The 15,416-nt window shown below is 53.7% G+C and overlaps 2 protein-coding genes across 2 annotated transcripts in view; one reads left to right on the top strand and one right to left on the bottom strand.

The window, feature by feature from the left end:
- The window catches only part of Sytl3 (synaptotagmin like 3), a 54,081-nt gene extending 46,620 nt beyond the window's left edge, over window positions 1–7,461 (top strand). The window contains exons 11-16 of the mRNA XM_021635727.2: window positions 2,493–2,663; window positions 3,948–4,053; window positions 4,895–4,997; window positions 5,890–6,095; window positions 6,946–7,086; window positions 7,311–7,461. Coding sequence (XP_021491402.1) covers window positions 2,493–2,663; window positions 3,948–4,053; window positions 4,895–4,997; window positions 5,890–6,095; window positions 6,946–7,055 — 696 coding nt within the window. The 3' untranslated portion in view covers window positions 7,056–7,086; window positions 7,311–7,461. The remainder of the gene's footprint in view (window positions 1–2,492; window positions 2,664–3,947; window positions 4,054–4,894; window positions 4,998–5,889; window positions 6,096–6,945; window positions 7,087–7,310) is intronic.
- Window positions 7,462–7,565: 104 nt separating this feature from the next.
- Ezr (ezrin) overlaps window positions 7,566–15,416 on the bottom strand; it is a 43,292-nt gene continuing 35,441 nt past the window's right edge. Inside the window, exons 8-13 of the mRNA XM_021635715.2 lie at window positions 11,831–11,994; window positions 11,455–11,585; window positions 10,565–10,725; window positions 10,176–10,268; window positions 8,791–9,042; window positions 7,566–8,611 (exon numbers count right to left, since the gene is read on the bottom strand). Coding sequence (XP_021491390.1) covers window positions 8,447–8,611; window positions 8,791–9,042; window positions 10,176–10,268; window positions 10,565–10,725; window positions 11,455–11,585; window positions 11,831–11,994 — 966 coding nt within the window. The 3' untranslated portion in view covers window positions 7,566–8,446. The remainder of the gene's footprint in view (window positions 8,612–8,790; window positions 9,043–10,175; window positions 10,269–10,564; window positions 10,726–11,454; window positions 11,586–11,830; window positions 11,995–15,416) is intronic.

The following is a 15,416-nucleotide window of genomic DNA, read 5'->3' as shown; positions in this document are numbered from 1 at the left end:
GAGATGCTACATGAGGACCCAGCACCCACGTAGAGAGAGCTTGGCATGTGTGTGTTACCTCAGTGCTTAGAACAGTAACGGGGGACCCAGAACCCAGGCAGCCTAGCCCAACAGCTTTAGGCTCAGCTCAGAGACCCTGTCTCAAAAGAGAAAAGGGAGAGCAATCGAAGAAGACGCTTAATTCAGCCTCTGGTCTCCACATGCATCTCCACAATACATCCTGTAACACAGAGACATACCATTCACACACTGCGTACAGCATACACCACCTCACACACACACATGCCATACACACACCATACACACTGCACACATACATACCTCATACATAGCACACATACACACACCACACATACACACATCTCACCTACCGCACACACACAAATACACCCCCCCACACATACCACACACATCGCATTCACCATACATGATGTATACAAACACTGTATTCACTGCATACACACACACAATGTACACCACACGACACACATACACATACCACATACACTGCATACAGCACACTCATATACTATATTCACTGCGCACAAACACACACACAACACGCACCATAACATAAATGCACACATACAACATACATTCCACATAGAGTGCACACACCACACACACACACATATCCTGGACACACATGATGCGCACATGGGACACACACACATGCACCCCACATACACACATACTCTGCACACACACAAGTCTAAAAGTCAGTTGTCAAAGTGTTCGGGACAGAATGTCTTTGGGGTCCCTCTAGGCTCCAGGGAGGTTTCCACTCCCTTTGAGACCATCTGAATGGGAATCAGAGGGGACAGAGACAGCACATTTGGGGGTTTGGTCCTTGTCTGCTCTTGTTCTCTGGCCCTGCATATGTGCTGGACCCCGTGGTGGGTAGCAGCCTCGGGCCGCTGGTGCAGCTTTGGAGAGCCCAAGGGGAGAGAGTGCTCGTCCAACCAGTCAGCTCAATTACTGTTCATCATTTAGGGGCGCGCAGCCAGCGGGGATCTAGGAAATCCAAGCCTGAGTGTCTCCTGGAGCCCCACAGGGGCCTGCAGGGCCGTAATCGGGAACGGCCCTCAGCCAGCACCATGGCCCCCACTGCATCATGGGCCCACAGCTGGCTCTTCTTGGAACAGCTTCGTTTCTCACAGGGAAGCAGGCACAGCCTGAGGTCAGGGCTTAACTGACCTTTCATGAGGGAAGGGGCAGGATGAAGTTTGGGATGATTTAGTTGTTTGACAGAGGTAGAAAACAGAGAAGGGAACCAGTGTGGTGGCACAGACCTTTAATCCCACCCAGCATGTGGGAGGCAGAGACAGGTGATCTCTGTGAGTCTGAGGCCAGCCTGGCCTGCATAGTGAGTGCCAGGACAGTAAGAGTTACACAGTCAGACCCTGTCTCAAAAACAACAACAACCACAACAACAAGGAAATGAAACAGGAATGTGGAAAGCAATAAAAAACAGAGCCAAGGGCTGTGGAGCGGGAACATGGCTAGAGTGCCTAGACCCTTGGCCATGCAGATCCCCGAGGGAAGAGGAGGCCAGCCAGATGGGTAGGGACAGCACCCATCACCACCCCCCTTCTCTGTCTGCAAACAGTATTTCGGTTCCTGTCTCCTTCCCTCTTGTCCCTCAGAGGGAAAGAAAGGTGCGGAGAGCAGGAAAGATGCAAAATTCAATTAGACTGCACATGTACCCTTGTGGTCTGCCCACACCACGCCACAACCCCTGAGTAAGGCAGCGCGGTGCAAAGGTCAAGGGTGAGAAGTCAGGGCATCGCCACCCTCCACCGGTGGCTTCCAGATGGAGGTGGCACACCCACCTTAACTGAGTCACTCATGTTAAATGGTACTGACCTCGCCAGGACTTGTGGAGGTCAAAAACGCCTGGTACAAGACGAGGGCCCGGCACCTGGCCTTTGTGTTCATTATCAAAAAAGTACAAGGTACAGATTACAACGCAGGTTCTCAGAGGCTGAGAAGGGTGCTCCCCATGGCATAGCCTTCACCCACAGTCCTGATCTCTGGCCCCACGTTCCGCTCACATGCATTTTCTAGTCAAGGTAAACACACTGGCATGAAAGCGTTACGTTTTGCATTTTTTCATTATTTGTTTATTTTACTGTGGCACTGGGGACAGATCCTAGGACTTGAGGCATGTCAAACCTATCTTTTAAACCCAGCCCTGCCTGGTTCCATTGCATTTTTAAAAAATCAGAAGCCCGGTCTTTAGTATTTTGGCATAATATTGGCTTGGTGAGGTGTGGCCCTCTGCAAGGGCAGAGCCTGTGTTGACACAGTTCCTGGTTTGGTCTGCAGCAGTCCTGAGCTAGGCAAGGGTGTCAGGTGGGAACAAGGGTGGGAGGGGATGAGAAATGGGCTGTGAGAGGTGCTGGGCAAGCGTCAGAGAGCTCTGTCTTGGCCCCTGGCTCTGGGGGTGGTTCTGGGGGACCTGGCTGACAAGCCTGTCCTCGCATCTGCAGTACCAGGTGGACCCTGCCCAGCTGGCTACCCGGAGGCTTCAGGTCTCTGTGTGGCACCTAGGCGCCCTTGCCCGGAGGGCGTTCCTCGGAGAGGTGATCCTTCCCCTGGCCACGTGGGACTTTGAGGACAGCGAGACCCGGAATGCCAGATGGTACCCACTTCGGGCCAAGGTCTGACTTTGCAGGGGTGGGGTGGGGTGGGGGTGGGGTGGGATGGGGGTGGGGGTGCTGGCTGTATTTGTTACTGTTCTGTTACCGTGATAAATCATCACGACTGGAAACAGCTTAGGGAGGAGTTTATTGTGGCTTATGGTTCCAGGGAGGCATGGCAGCAAGCAGCAGAAGTGGGAAGTTTGGAGGTCACATCCCAAGGCCACACAGGAACAGGGAGGGCAACCTAGACATGGAGTGAGGTCACAAACCATCAGAGCCCACTCCCCACTTCCTCAAGCAAGGCTCCACATGCCCAAAGTTCTGTGACCTCCCTAAACAGTGCCACCAACTTGAGTCTATGAAGTGGCGTTTTCATTCACACACACACACACACACACACACACACACTGGCGACATGAACATGACTAGGTTATCTCTGGCTGGCATCTATGAGTGTCCCATCCTGCCTCCTTTGGTGGAATGGGCTTGTGGCAGAGTGCCAAGCTAAAGTCACCCTACGTGACGCTGGCTAAGAGCGTAGCATCCTGCCACTGAATAGGAAGAGGCCTGCCACGGAGCTCTACCACTGGGGTACTCTGGGGCAGGTGCTTGTTTCCTAGACCTTGAGGGTCTCTGTTGGCACCCAAGGACCTGTTCAATGCTTCGGTGCAGGCCCATGTAGGCTCCCTGGCGTCCTGGGTACCCTGAGGGCAGCTTCTCGCTTCTGGTGGTGGCAGACATGACCTTCCCTCCCAGTAGACCTCTCCATACCCAGGATGGAAAGTCCATCAAATCCAGGATCATCTTCTCTCTGGGCTTCTCACTCTGACAAAATCACCCGTGACCAGAGAAGCCACTTCTGTAGACTGAATGGCATCTCTACAGGGGCTAGAACCCACAGCCTATACAGCTTGCCTATGGCTTCAGGCATAGTCTGCAACGCTCTCTGCCCTCAGTGCCTGAAGGAGACCCTGGCATGGGAGGCTAGCTCGACCTAGAGCTGGTGGACAGGGAAGGACCTTAATCGTTTTCCGGCCTTCCCACAGCCACGCTCTTCCCAGTGGCTTCGGATGTTGTCAGGACAGTGAGTTGCCCCTCCCGTGCTGAGGGGCTGAGGGTGGCAGGGATGGGGCAGTCCACCAGGACGAGTCCACCAGGCGGGTCCACCCCATGCCTTGGGCTCGGGAGGGTCTGTGGGGGTGGGCCCTCTGTGGGCCGCGTTGAGACTACCTGCACAGTACAGGTGCTTCTGAGGGGCAACCGGGAAGGATCTGGCTTCTGAGCTTTGCCTCTTGCCCCCAGGCTGAGAAATACGAAGAGAATATTCCTCAGAATAATGGAGAACTTGCTGTTCGAGCCAAACTGGTCCTTCCTGCAGGGCCGAGAAAGCTCCAGGAGGCCCAAGAAGGTTGGTGGCCTCCAGCCCTGTGAGCATTTGTTTGTGGCACTGTCCCCCAAACCCGGAGGGCAGGCAGTCTGAGGTAGGCGAAAGATTTCCCCACTGCCCGCTGATCCTGTGCATCCCAGTCCCTGGAACTCGTGACGCGAGGCAATGCAGGTGATCAGAACAGGAGAGGCCTCCAGTGTACACAACATCCTTCTGAAAATATAGACGGGCCAGTCTCTGGTGGCCTTGTTGAGGGGGAAAAAGGGACACTGCAAGAGCATGAATCCAGAGGTCAGAGCTAGTCTCTTTAAGAACCAAGAGTGCATCCAGGGCACTGGGAGCCCCAGTGCTCAGACATCAGGATGGAGTGGGTCAAGGGCATATCCTCCAGCTATTTAACTTAGATAATGCAAGGTATGTGGACACAGGAGGGCCGAGGAGGACATGGAGAGAACTCACAAGACGACGGGTAGAGTGGTGACTTTGGCAGGAGTGGGACACTCTCCTGAGCTCCCAGGGCCAGCAGCGTGCACCCTCCGGTGGTCACCAAAGCCCTCCCTCAGCCGCTCCTCGAGCCCTTCTCCAACCACCAGCTACAGTCGGCTTGCACAGCTTTTCTCCTCATGGTTTCCCCAGTCCTCTAACTGCCACCTTCCTGTGGGCATGTTCCTGGTCCTCTCACTGGCCACAGAGGCAGTGTGTACCCAAAGCCCACGAAGCTGGTGGGAGAAGCGTGCCTTCTCCCGCTGTCTTAAGGCCCAGGGGCTGTGGGTCCTCTCGGAGCTACCACCTTCCGGGTGTTGATACTGCATACGCGCCGATCGGGAAAACAGGCCTAACTCAGCTCTGACTTTCCTTCCAGGAACAGGTCAGCGAGTGCTTACTGGTCAACTTTGTTTGGTCGTGCTGGGAGCCAAGAATTTACCCGTGAGGCCGGACGGCACCTTAAACTCGTTTGTTAAAGGGTTGGTATTAGATGTGTTGGTGAGTGTGTATTGAGCATGGTCCAAAATCTGTAGGAAACACCAAAAAGGCCAGGCTGTTTGAATTCACCTCGCTTTAGCTTTCCTTTGAAAACCTTCAAACAGGCCTGGTGAGCTGTCCCTGTGGATTAAGGCACCTGCCAAGCATGCTGACCCGAGGCCAGGCCCCTGGAGCCAGCCACACGGTTGGAAGGAGAGCCAACTCCTGCAACTTGTTCTGTGACCACACACGTGGGGCATGCACACCTCTTCTTACGTGCATGCGCAGGAAACACTGCGATTCGATTTTAGAAAATGGAATATAGCACATTTTGAAGGGCCATGATTTCCAGGAAGTAAAATTTGGTCAAGCAAGGTTTATTTGGGAATAGCACATTTTAACCAGGAACCGCGACCTCATCAGTTCTTGAAATACCAGGAATTGGTTTTGAAATCAATTAACGTTTCCCTAGCTCAGCACCTCCTCCTGGATTAAGCATCATATGGTCTTTGTCATTCTTAGTCACTACAGGTGTGCTAGGGTCCTCAAAGGAAACACTGATAATTACATGGTGTCTTGTCAGGACGAAACCCCTCGCTACCACTGTGTATGCCCTATGGCAAGTTTGCTTTTCTGAATCTGTTTTCCAGAGACTGGAGCAAAATGAAGCCATCTGTATACAGAGCACTGGTCCCTAGGCATTGGTTTTAATGGTGGTGTGGCCACGAGGAGAGCTTACAGTGAGGGCTCTGTGGAAACAGGCACATCCCAGGGAGAGGGACTGTGGACAGGCCCTGGGATGCTAACCCAGTTCAGCGTAGGATGGGTGGGTACCTGTGGGGAAGGAGGCTGCATGTTGAGCTTGGCCTCAAGGATCCTGTTTTCCCTTTTCAGCTGTCTCACCCTGCCAGACCACCAAAAACTGCGGGTGAAGTCCCCCGTGCTGAAGAAGCAGGCCTGTCCCCAGTGGAAACACTCCTTCGTGTTTAGTGGCGTAAGCAGCTCTCAGCTGCGGCAGTCCAGCTTGGAGCTGACTGTCTGGGACCAGGCCGTCTTCGGCATGAACGACCGTCTCCTTGGGGGAGTCAGGCTCGGTTCACGTAAGTCTGTTCACTTTCTGTGGATCAGAGTTTATCAGGTTTCTGTCCTTGGAGATCGCCCAACATGGACACTCGGTTTCTATAGTGGAAATGATTCATCTGGCTTTGAACCTGCCCTGTCCTACCATAATGGGAACTCCCACGTCCAGGCCTAACTCTGTAACAGAGTGCTGATACAGCCAAGTATTTCAGCAATTTAAATCAGATTTGGATCAGCTAAAGAAACAAGCTCCAGGCTTCACGGCAGTATTTACTTTTGTTCCTGGTGTCAATCATAAGAGGATTATTTTCTTAAGGAAAATCTCTTAGTCCAGACAAACATAAATGTGGAAGGACGTCACTGAGGCGACAGACAAGGGCGCCATTCAGTGTGGCTCACGGGGAGGCTGCTGGCATTGTGTGGCCGGCCGGCTTCCTACTGGGAACAGGCAGGTCTGGGGCCCCATCTCGTTCTCAGTGGGGCCCTGACGCAGGCAGTCACCTACGCACAGCTCCGTGAGGCTGCCAGGCTTGGGGCTGCATTCCTTGGAGAGCCAACAAGCAGACCCTTCCTCAAAAACAACAAACCAAACTTCCCTTCAGAGCCGTGGCGCTCAACCTTCCCGCCGCTGCGACCCTTTAAGACAGTCCCTCCTGTTGTGGTGACCCCAGCCATAAAACTTTTGTTGCTACATCATAACTGTAGTGCAGGATATCTGATCTACGACTCCTGTGAACGGGTCATTCGATCCCGAAAGGGGTGGGCCCCATGGGTTGGAAACTGCTGCTTTCGAGCCTGGAAGCCTAGGGCTTGGGGTGAGGGAGAGAACAGGGTTAGCCTTCTCACCCATGGCCTTCTCTCTCATTGCAGAGGGAGGCGCTGCAGGCTGTACTGACTCGTGTTCACAGTCCAGGCTTCAGTGGCAGAAAGTCTTGTCCAGCCCCAACTTATGGACAGACATGACCCTCGTCCTGCACTGAGCGATCCTGAGGTGACCGCCTACCTTCAAAGGTCAGCAGGATGTGGGGTCACCAGACTCAGCCCCGCTGGATCACCGGGAACCGCCTACGGCTGTGTGTGGTTAGAGGAACGCACAGTTACTGCTGTCTAGGGAGTCGGGGAGGGTTACTGCCCGGACACGTGGAAACGTCCTGATTTCAGTACATGCTCAACAGCAGTCCACGGCTCCTGGCATTTCAACAACAGGAATTTAGGCTTTGTTGTATGTGTTTCAGAGGGGAAAGAAAGTGGACACTGCCCACCTCCTCTGCTGTAGCGAGCCTCCCAGGGAGAGGAGCCCGGGAAGGCACCTGTCCAGTCAGCATGCTCCGCGACGCCTGAGGCAAGTCCCGAAAGGACCCCCTGCAAGCGGACGCAAGGCCCTGGAGCGCTTTCACTGTGTGTAAATCTGGTGTGGCGCACAGAAGGGAGGACAAGGTGAGAACAGGAACAAGGCGCTCACAATAAACAGGCCGGACTCCCTTCAGGGCTGGATCGGAATGCTCTCAGTCTGTATTTTGTATTTTTTTCAAAGAAGAAACTGACAGGAAATTGAAGTGTGCATTTTACGTGCACTAAGCCCACCAACATTTTGTACAGCGGTGATTGATCAGTTTCCCAACTGCCCCCACGTCAGATCAAGTGTCGCGATTACATGGTTCTTAATATTTACTTTTTATTCTGTAAAAGGTAACAAAATATACAGAACAAAACTTTCCCTTTTTAAAACTAATGTTACAAACCCATATCATCACTTATATATAAATACTATTCTCTACAGCAGATCATTAGGTATGTAAGTCCAACGACGTATGCTAACAGGTAAGCATGGAAAAAGCTTTGTATCGGAGAGTCCTGTACCGTCCACTCTGAAGGGGCGCCGCGGACTCTGCCAGCGCCCTGGAGGAAGGAGGCTGTGCGGGGGCGTACCTTAGGCCCAAATTTCAAAATCATTTTCACCCCTCAAAACACAGAGATGGATCCTTCATAGAAATCAAGAACAAAATCGATCTGAGCTCATTTCAAAACTAGAGAAAGTATGGCACCCGTGTGAGCCACAGAGCTGTCCCTGGTGACAGTGAGCTTCGTGGAACACGGTCCGGCGTGAAGTTTTAGACTTTAGAGCCACCCGAATCCCTGCTCCAAACAGGAAGTGTCGGCAGCTGTTCTAACAATCTGGCCTGTTTGGCACTACGATACAATTGGAAGTAACCAGAGAGGACCCCCCAACGGGTCCTGGGGCAGAGCGCTTCTGCCGGTAACTGCAAGGGGCTAGAACACGTCAGGGGGTTTCTAGACTTAAGAGCTACAGGGCCCAGCGTGACAGCGCCCTGCCATGAGGTGCCCTCCGCCCTTGGTCCCAGCCTGGTCTCTACATGGCCTCGAACTCGTCGATGCGCTGCTTGGTGTTGCCCTGCCTGATCTGCCGCAGCGTCTTGTACTTGTCCCGGCCTTGCCGCATGTTCTCATTGTGGATGATGTCATTGTGGGTCCTCTTGTTCTCATCCCGGGCCTGCGACAGCTCGTTGCTCAGGGTCTGCAACACGAAGCACGTTACATTTACCCACCTGCCTCCCCTACGGGCTGATGGTGTGACCTCGGGGAGTGGCCCGGAGATAGGGATGCGGAAGGGCAGGAAAGGGGTCCTCACTAACGCCTGCTTGCAGAGATGATTGCAAGCGATGCCCGAGGGCCCGAGGACCCCTGCCCACTCACCAGCAGCTGCCGCTGCACGCGCTCGTTCTTCTCCGCCTCCGTGATCCGCTTCTCCTCGTTGCGGTCATCCAGGATGCCCTCGCTGGACAGCTCCGCGCTGTAGCCCATGGGCTCCGCCCCCTCATCCTGCAGTCCCTCCTGCACATGGTAGTTCACAGGCTCGTAGACCGGGGGTGGCGGGGGCGGGGGCGTCGTCATCACCAGGTGTAGCTCCTCCTTCGTCTTCACCAGGTCGTCCTGGGCTTCTTTAGCCTTTGGGGAGGAGACCACTGGTCAGGTGAGAAGCCACAGCCCGTCCTGGCAGAGGTGGTGTGGCCTGCCAGCCAGGGCTCTGCCTCCACTTGGCTCTCACCAGAGCGGCAGCACACATGTCCACACACACACAAATCAGGGTTCCAGATGCCGGAAAGCACCGGTTCTTTCTGCCTGGAAGAACAGGCTCACGGGCTATGTTCTCCAGCTATGTACTCCACCTCATGGAGTAAGTCTGCGCATGCATCTAGCTCTCGGGTTGTCAGTCAGGGGCCCAGAGCCCATCTCATCCACCTGCACCCCCTTTCTAGATGTGAGCTCAGTCTGACCTGCCTTATAAATGGCTTTCTTCACCTAATACTTTTACAATGAGCACTTTCCCTGAACCTTATGTTTTCTGCGTGCCATGGGTTGGAGAGCACGGAAGGAATAGATGGGGGACGCAGGCCTGGAGCAGCTCCAGAAAGGGATCCCTAGAAGCAGGAGACGTGGAGAAGGGGCTTCTCAGAGCCTAGGGCTAAGCCCATGGTAAGAACCACAGCTGGACGCTCTGATGTCCCAGGGTACATGAACACAGACGCGGCTCTGCGAGGACTCCCAATCCCAGCTCTTGCAGACTGACCCTGTGTACAGCAAAAGGTAGAACCCCACGCCACGTGCTGCCCCAGCTCCGAGGAAGCAAGCTCAAAGGTGAGCCTCCCGTCGCCCATCGGGGAGCCTGGGCTGCCACACTGCTCTGGAAACCGCCAAAGTTCTCCGGTATACTCCACGGGTCACATTCTGCTTCAGGCTCCGTGACCCCATCGCAGGGAGTACCCAAGCAATTAGAATCAAAACCAGCTCCCGATCAGGGGGGTTTGATCGCGGCTGAAGAGCGTGGGATGTGGAACACAGGGAGGAAAGGAATAAGTGGGCCTTTGTTCCTCCGCGAATCCAACGCCAGCGCGCCGTTCTACCTCGTGAACGGGGCCCAGGCCATTCCTCTGGGGATTTCTGCCTCATTAAGAAAGAAAGCATCTGCAGAGGATTTTAAGAGGTTCCAGAAATTTGGGATGTGACCTGCAGCTGAGCTCAAAATACTCTTCCCCCAAGATGTGCCCCGCGGCCACGCATGGTTCCGGGGTTCAACTCACCCGATGCTGCCACTCCTCCACCTCGTCCTCCTTGCGCCTCCGAGCCTCCTCCAGCAGGGCAATCTTGGCAGTGTACTCAGCCAGCTCTGCAGCCTAGAGGAAAGGCAAATCCTTGTGGCAGAGTTCTCTGGTGAACCAACACTCACCCCCAAGAATGAATGGCCTCCTGATGATGCCTTGTGCTCCCTCCATCTTCATGGTCAGGGGACCCTATCCGCACCTCTCTCTGTCTCTGTGGGGCCCGGAGCACCCACTCCACCTCCCTCACTGAGGACTCAGACCAGTCCAGCCCACCCTGCCGCTGCCACAGCAGATCTGCTCACAAGCCCTGGCTAAAAGCTCTGAAAGGCTCTCCATAATTCAGCATCTTGAAACCAGGCAATCCCTACCAGCTGCTCCTGACTCTTTATCTGATCCTGTGTCTGTCTCTCCAGTTCTTCCTTGGCCCGCAGCGCAGCCACACGGTCAGCCTCCAGTCGCTCAGCCTCCTCCTGGGCTCGCTTCCGCTCTTCCTCCAGCTGGAGGGCCTTCTCAATCTGCTCGGAGAGCTCTGCAGAGAACATGGAGTCAGAGCTGCTCAGACTCCCAGGCAGGAAAGGAACCTTGGCCTTCCAGTCCCACCCAAAGTGGGCTGAAGGAGAGAAAGCCAAGCTCACAAAGCCCTGCGCCAAGTCACAGGGCTGCGAGCAGGGACAGCTCAAGGCTCATTCCTGCTGCTGTTATGAATTTCAGTATGGTTAGAGGATACTGAAGAGCAACTAGTCAGAAACCCCGTTTCCAGGCCAGGTCTGACCCTGCTACACCCTAATGGCACCATAGTCCCTAGTGGCACCCTAAGGCGGAACACCCTTACGACTCACTCATCACCTGGACACTGACTCGGGACACAGAAATAGCCTGTGTTGTCTTTCCAAACACCGCCCCTCCCCCCATTCTCTAATGTCCTCAGAGGGCAGGGCTGCTCCTGTGACCCTGGGATGAATGGTGGAGGTGCCACAGGCTGGCTGTGACTGCTGTGTATGTGCCGAGGGGACGTGGGATCTACCTCACTGGACTTGAACGTTCTCAGCGAAGTGGGGGGGGGGGAAGCTTTCTACCCTCAATGACGGCGTTGTCATGGCTCGACTGTTTTAGGGGGACTGTGCTAAACAGAGACAGCACTCTTGAACAAGCTCCCTCTTGGCTGTGAGCCAGCCCTGCCCTGCTCTCTTGGGGGAACAGCCAACCCCTTAGTGACTGTGGGGGCAGGGTGGGAAGGGGAGGCGGCGTGACTGCTGACCTTTCTCGGCCCTCTTGGTCTTTTGCTCATAGTCCTGCAGCCGGAGCATCAGCTCCTCCTTCTCCCGGAGCATCTGCTCCTTTTCTCTCTCCACCGTCTCTCTCCTCTTTTTCTCCGTTTCCAACTGTTGTCTGGTGTGGGGAAGAGGCAGCAGACATGAAGGAAGGGTGAGGTTCAGGCAGACCAGACCTGCAGACAAAGCTGCTGCTTACTGCAGCAAGCAGAGGGGTGCCACAGCCTGTGCCTGATGGTGACGAGTCAGGTGGGAACAGCTCATAGGACAGTCCCTGCTCAGACTGGGTCCCATGCTGCCAGGCTGTCTGTCTGCCTGGCGTCCCCGACAGGGACTGTGTCCCACCACAGGCCCCTCACTCACCGCTCCAGCTGCTTCTGGTGCTTCTCCTCCCGAGCCTGGGCCTTCATCTGCTGCACCTCAATGGTGTCGGGCTTCCTGCGGCGCATGTACAGCTCATGGTTCCCCATACAGAGCTGCAGGATCCGCTTGTTAATTCTCAGGCGTGGGGCGTAGAACACAAAGTCCTACAAAACAGAACAGGGTGGGCTCAGCCTCCTCTCCCTCAACAGCCTTCTTTCCCAAGACCACACTTCTCAGAGTTCATGAGCCTTCTCTAAAAGGCCAAAGGCGATCAGAAATGTCTACTCCTCGTATGTGGAATATACGCTCAGTGGGTCAATTGGGGGGAGGGGGTAATCTGTATATGTGCATGTGTGTCCATCCATTTGTATATGTGTGGTCTGTGTGCTGTGCCTAGCATCAGTGTGTATATGCTAAATCTCCACCTATAGCGCTCTACCAAGAGGCCTCTCTCGCACTGAGAAAGCTGGTTATCACTGGCCTCCCAGGGTAGCATGTTTTGGTGTCTGCTTCCTCAGGCCCCCCATCCTGTCACCATCCATCCTTTCCTTTCCTGTTCCTGCATGTACGCTACCCCTCAACTTCTGAGCTTCCTGTCTCCTGCCAAGCCTGTCACACTGCTACAGACTGGTCACTGCCTTGATCTTCACTGCTCCAGATTCCTGGGCCAGAGATACACCACAGCCTTATAGCGCCGGCCCTAACACTGGTGTCAACTCCTGAGCTGCACTGTCGTGCCTCCGAGCATCCTATCCCAGTTCAACCCCATCCACCCAATGATCCCAGCCCTGCTTCTGTGCCTGCTGTATCGGGTAGAGGGGTCTGCCACTGTGTTAGCATGGCACTCCACTGCCTAGTAATCATCTGACTCCCAGTTCCCCGAGACCAGGGGCCGTCCACTCATCTGTCTTCCTAGGACCAAATCAATACTCAGTAGTTACTGGTGCTCAACAAATATTTGCTGGGTGACAGCTGTTAATGCTCAGCACCACAGCTGAGTTGAGTTCTATAACCCAAGCAAGCCACTCCATCATTTAGCCTCGGGTCATGGAATGTGGGTGACAGTATAATGGAAACATAAGTACTGGATCAGAGAATGTTCATAAGAGATTTAAGTAGGACCTGGGACAGGAAACACTGGCTGGCATGCACAGGGGCTACTAGTGCAAGCTGCCCTTTGTACTCACAATGCAAGCAGCTGCTTTCTCAGAGGGCAGAGCATGGTATTTGGAGCTTTGTCACCAGTGGCTACAAGGGTTTTAGGGCCATGAAGATGGCAGACAGCTCTGTCTCCTAACTTCTCGCTCCTTCCAGGGCTAGTTCAGGGACAGATGGCTTTCCAGCCATCTGGAAGGAAGGTGATGGAAGCCAGCAATGTGCATCCCATCCACGGCCACCTCAGAGACTGACAGCATGCTGGAACAGCCAAGGGACAGGCAAAGGGCAACCCAGCTAGTCCCCCTTGTCTATGTGAGGCCACCGGGAACCCTCAACTTCCCGGGTGGGGCTCTGGTTTCACAGACTGGCTTTTCCTGGGAGGAGTCCATAGTGCTAAGACAAGGAGGAATTTTTATGAGCCACCTATCTCTTATTACACAAGAGAAAACAACCTTGGCTCAAGGCTTCAGAGGCACACAGCCCAAAAATGTTCCACTGTGACTCACAAGTACGTGCAAGGAAATGCACCAACTCCCCTTCAGGAAAAAAAAAAAAAATCACAAAGATTCAAGAGTCAGAACTACAAGTTACAGGAGACTGCCCCAAACCCTGCCTGCAAGAAACGGACCCAGAAACTGGAAAACACTCTAGAGTTAGTTGGCAAGCTGGATGGGTGAGGGGAGAGAGTTTCTCTCACGCCTTTGAAAGAAGCCAGTTATGACTTCAAGTTAGAGTCCTGAGTTTACCTCCCCAATGTTCCTTTTAATGCAAAAAGAAGGGACAAGCGGAGGCTTTCTCAGTGGACAGGCAGTCCATGTACTAAAAATTAACAGCAGGCACAAGAAAAGCATGGAAAGGGGACCTCCAGACACCCCAAAATCTTGTCAGGCAAAGAAGACAAGCCACGGTACACTCCCAGGAAGTTCCCATGAGGCCACAGCCCAATTCCAGGACCCTCTGTTGTGTCAGAGGGGCTCCTAAGAAGGCTGCTCTGAGTTAATAAAATGTAACTGATAAAAATAAAATAAAATAAAAAAAAAAGGAAAAAAAAAAAAAAGAAGGCTGCTCTGAGCCTTCTGCTGAGCAGAGTCCAGATTCCTAACAGTTCAAAAGCCACTGAAGGTGTCCGAGAGCTCTCGGCCTTTCCCTGGCTGCTTTAGGAACAGTAGGGCCTATTCTGAAGGGAAAGGTGCCTGCTTGGCCCTTCACAGGCTGCCTGGGAAAGGAGATCGGAGATCCCACCTAAAAGTCAAAACCAGGCCCCAAAGTGCCTCCTGGCCCTCTAGAGAAGCTTTGTAAATTCCCAGGGTTCCCTTCACAAGGCTACACCCAGTAGCAAATCCTATACCTCCTTCATCACCTTCAGGGTTTCTGTAGTCTTTTATGTCAAAGCCTAACCTTGAAAATGTGGCTTTCTTGTGCACAAAGTAAAATACTGGGACTGGGCATGGCTACTCCACAGCCCTGGAGGGGTAGGGAGGGTCACCTGATCACTGCCTCCTCCATCAGCTCCCGAGCTAATGCTGCCACAATTCGGGCCTACACTGAAAGGCCCAGCTATCCCCTTCCCTCTCCTCAGCCAGCGTCACTTTTCCTCTAAGAGGCATTGCTAGATTCACCGTGAGAATCCTACTCTTTGCCTGGTTTTAGCGCTTTTCCCACCACAATGCAGACCTGCGACTGCCCACGTCCACGGGTCAATCCTGGAACACAGCCAGAGGGCGTGTGCTGGGGGAGGGATGTACCGATGTCATGAGTCTTCCTCTATAGCTCTCCCTCCCCACCTGATTTTTTTTTTCCTGAGGCAGGGTGTCCTCCAACCTGGAGCTCAGAAACTGAGCTTGACTGGCTGGCCACCGAGCTCCACAGAGCTGCCTGTGTGCATCTCACCTTCCCCTCAGCGCTGGGGTTCCACAAGCCTCCAACTGCACTTGCCGCTAATGTAGGCACTGGGACCCAGACTCAGGGTCTCGTGCTTCCACAGCACCCATTTCTTTAAAGCTTCCCACGGGGCTGCTGATAGTGGCCATGTGCACACTAATTTAATCACACCAACCATGACTGCCTCTGCATTCTTTTGATTTTCAAAAGCTAAAATGTATAGCAAAGTGCATGCACATTCTTCAACACCCTGGCCCTAAAGACCTCCTCTACTGTCAGCTGAAATAAAAAGAAAAAAGTTCTGCAAATGTATCAGCACCACACTGAGCAGAAACCAAGCTACCCAGACTTCAGAATTAATTGCCTGGCTTTTCAAGCCAGGCCACCTCACTGCCCACAGAACATGGGTTCGCTCTGACCCTCGGCTAGTGGGGCTGCATACTGATGGAGCCGTCACCATGGAGCCCGAGTCTGTAATAAACACAGTGTAATTTTAAAGAACTATGTGAGTGCCAGGGGAGTGGAGGAGTCACAAGTTTACAAACAG

Source organism: Meriones unguiculatus, chromosome 20 (genome assembly GCF_030254825.1).
Source record: "Meriones unguiculatus strain TT.TT164.6M chromosome 20, Bangor_MerUng_6.1, whole genome shotgun sequence".
NCBI lineage: Eukaryota > Metazoa > Chordata > Mammalia > Rodentia > Muridae > Meriones > Meriones unguiculatus.
Note: the sequence above shows the minus strand (reverse complement) of the source record. Positions and strands in the feature narration are given on the sequence as shown.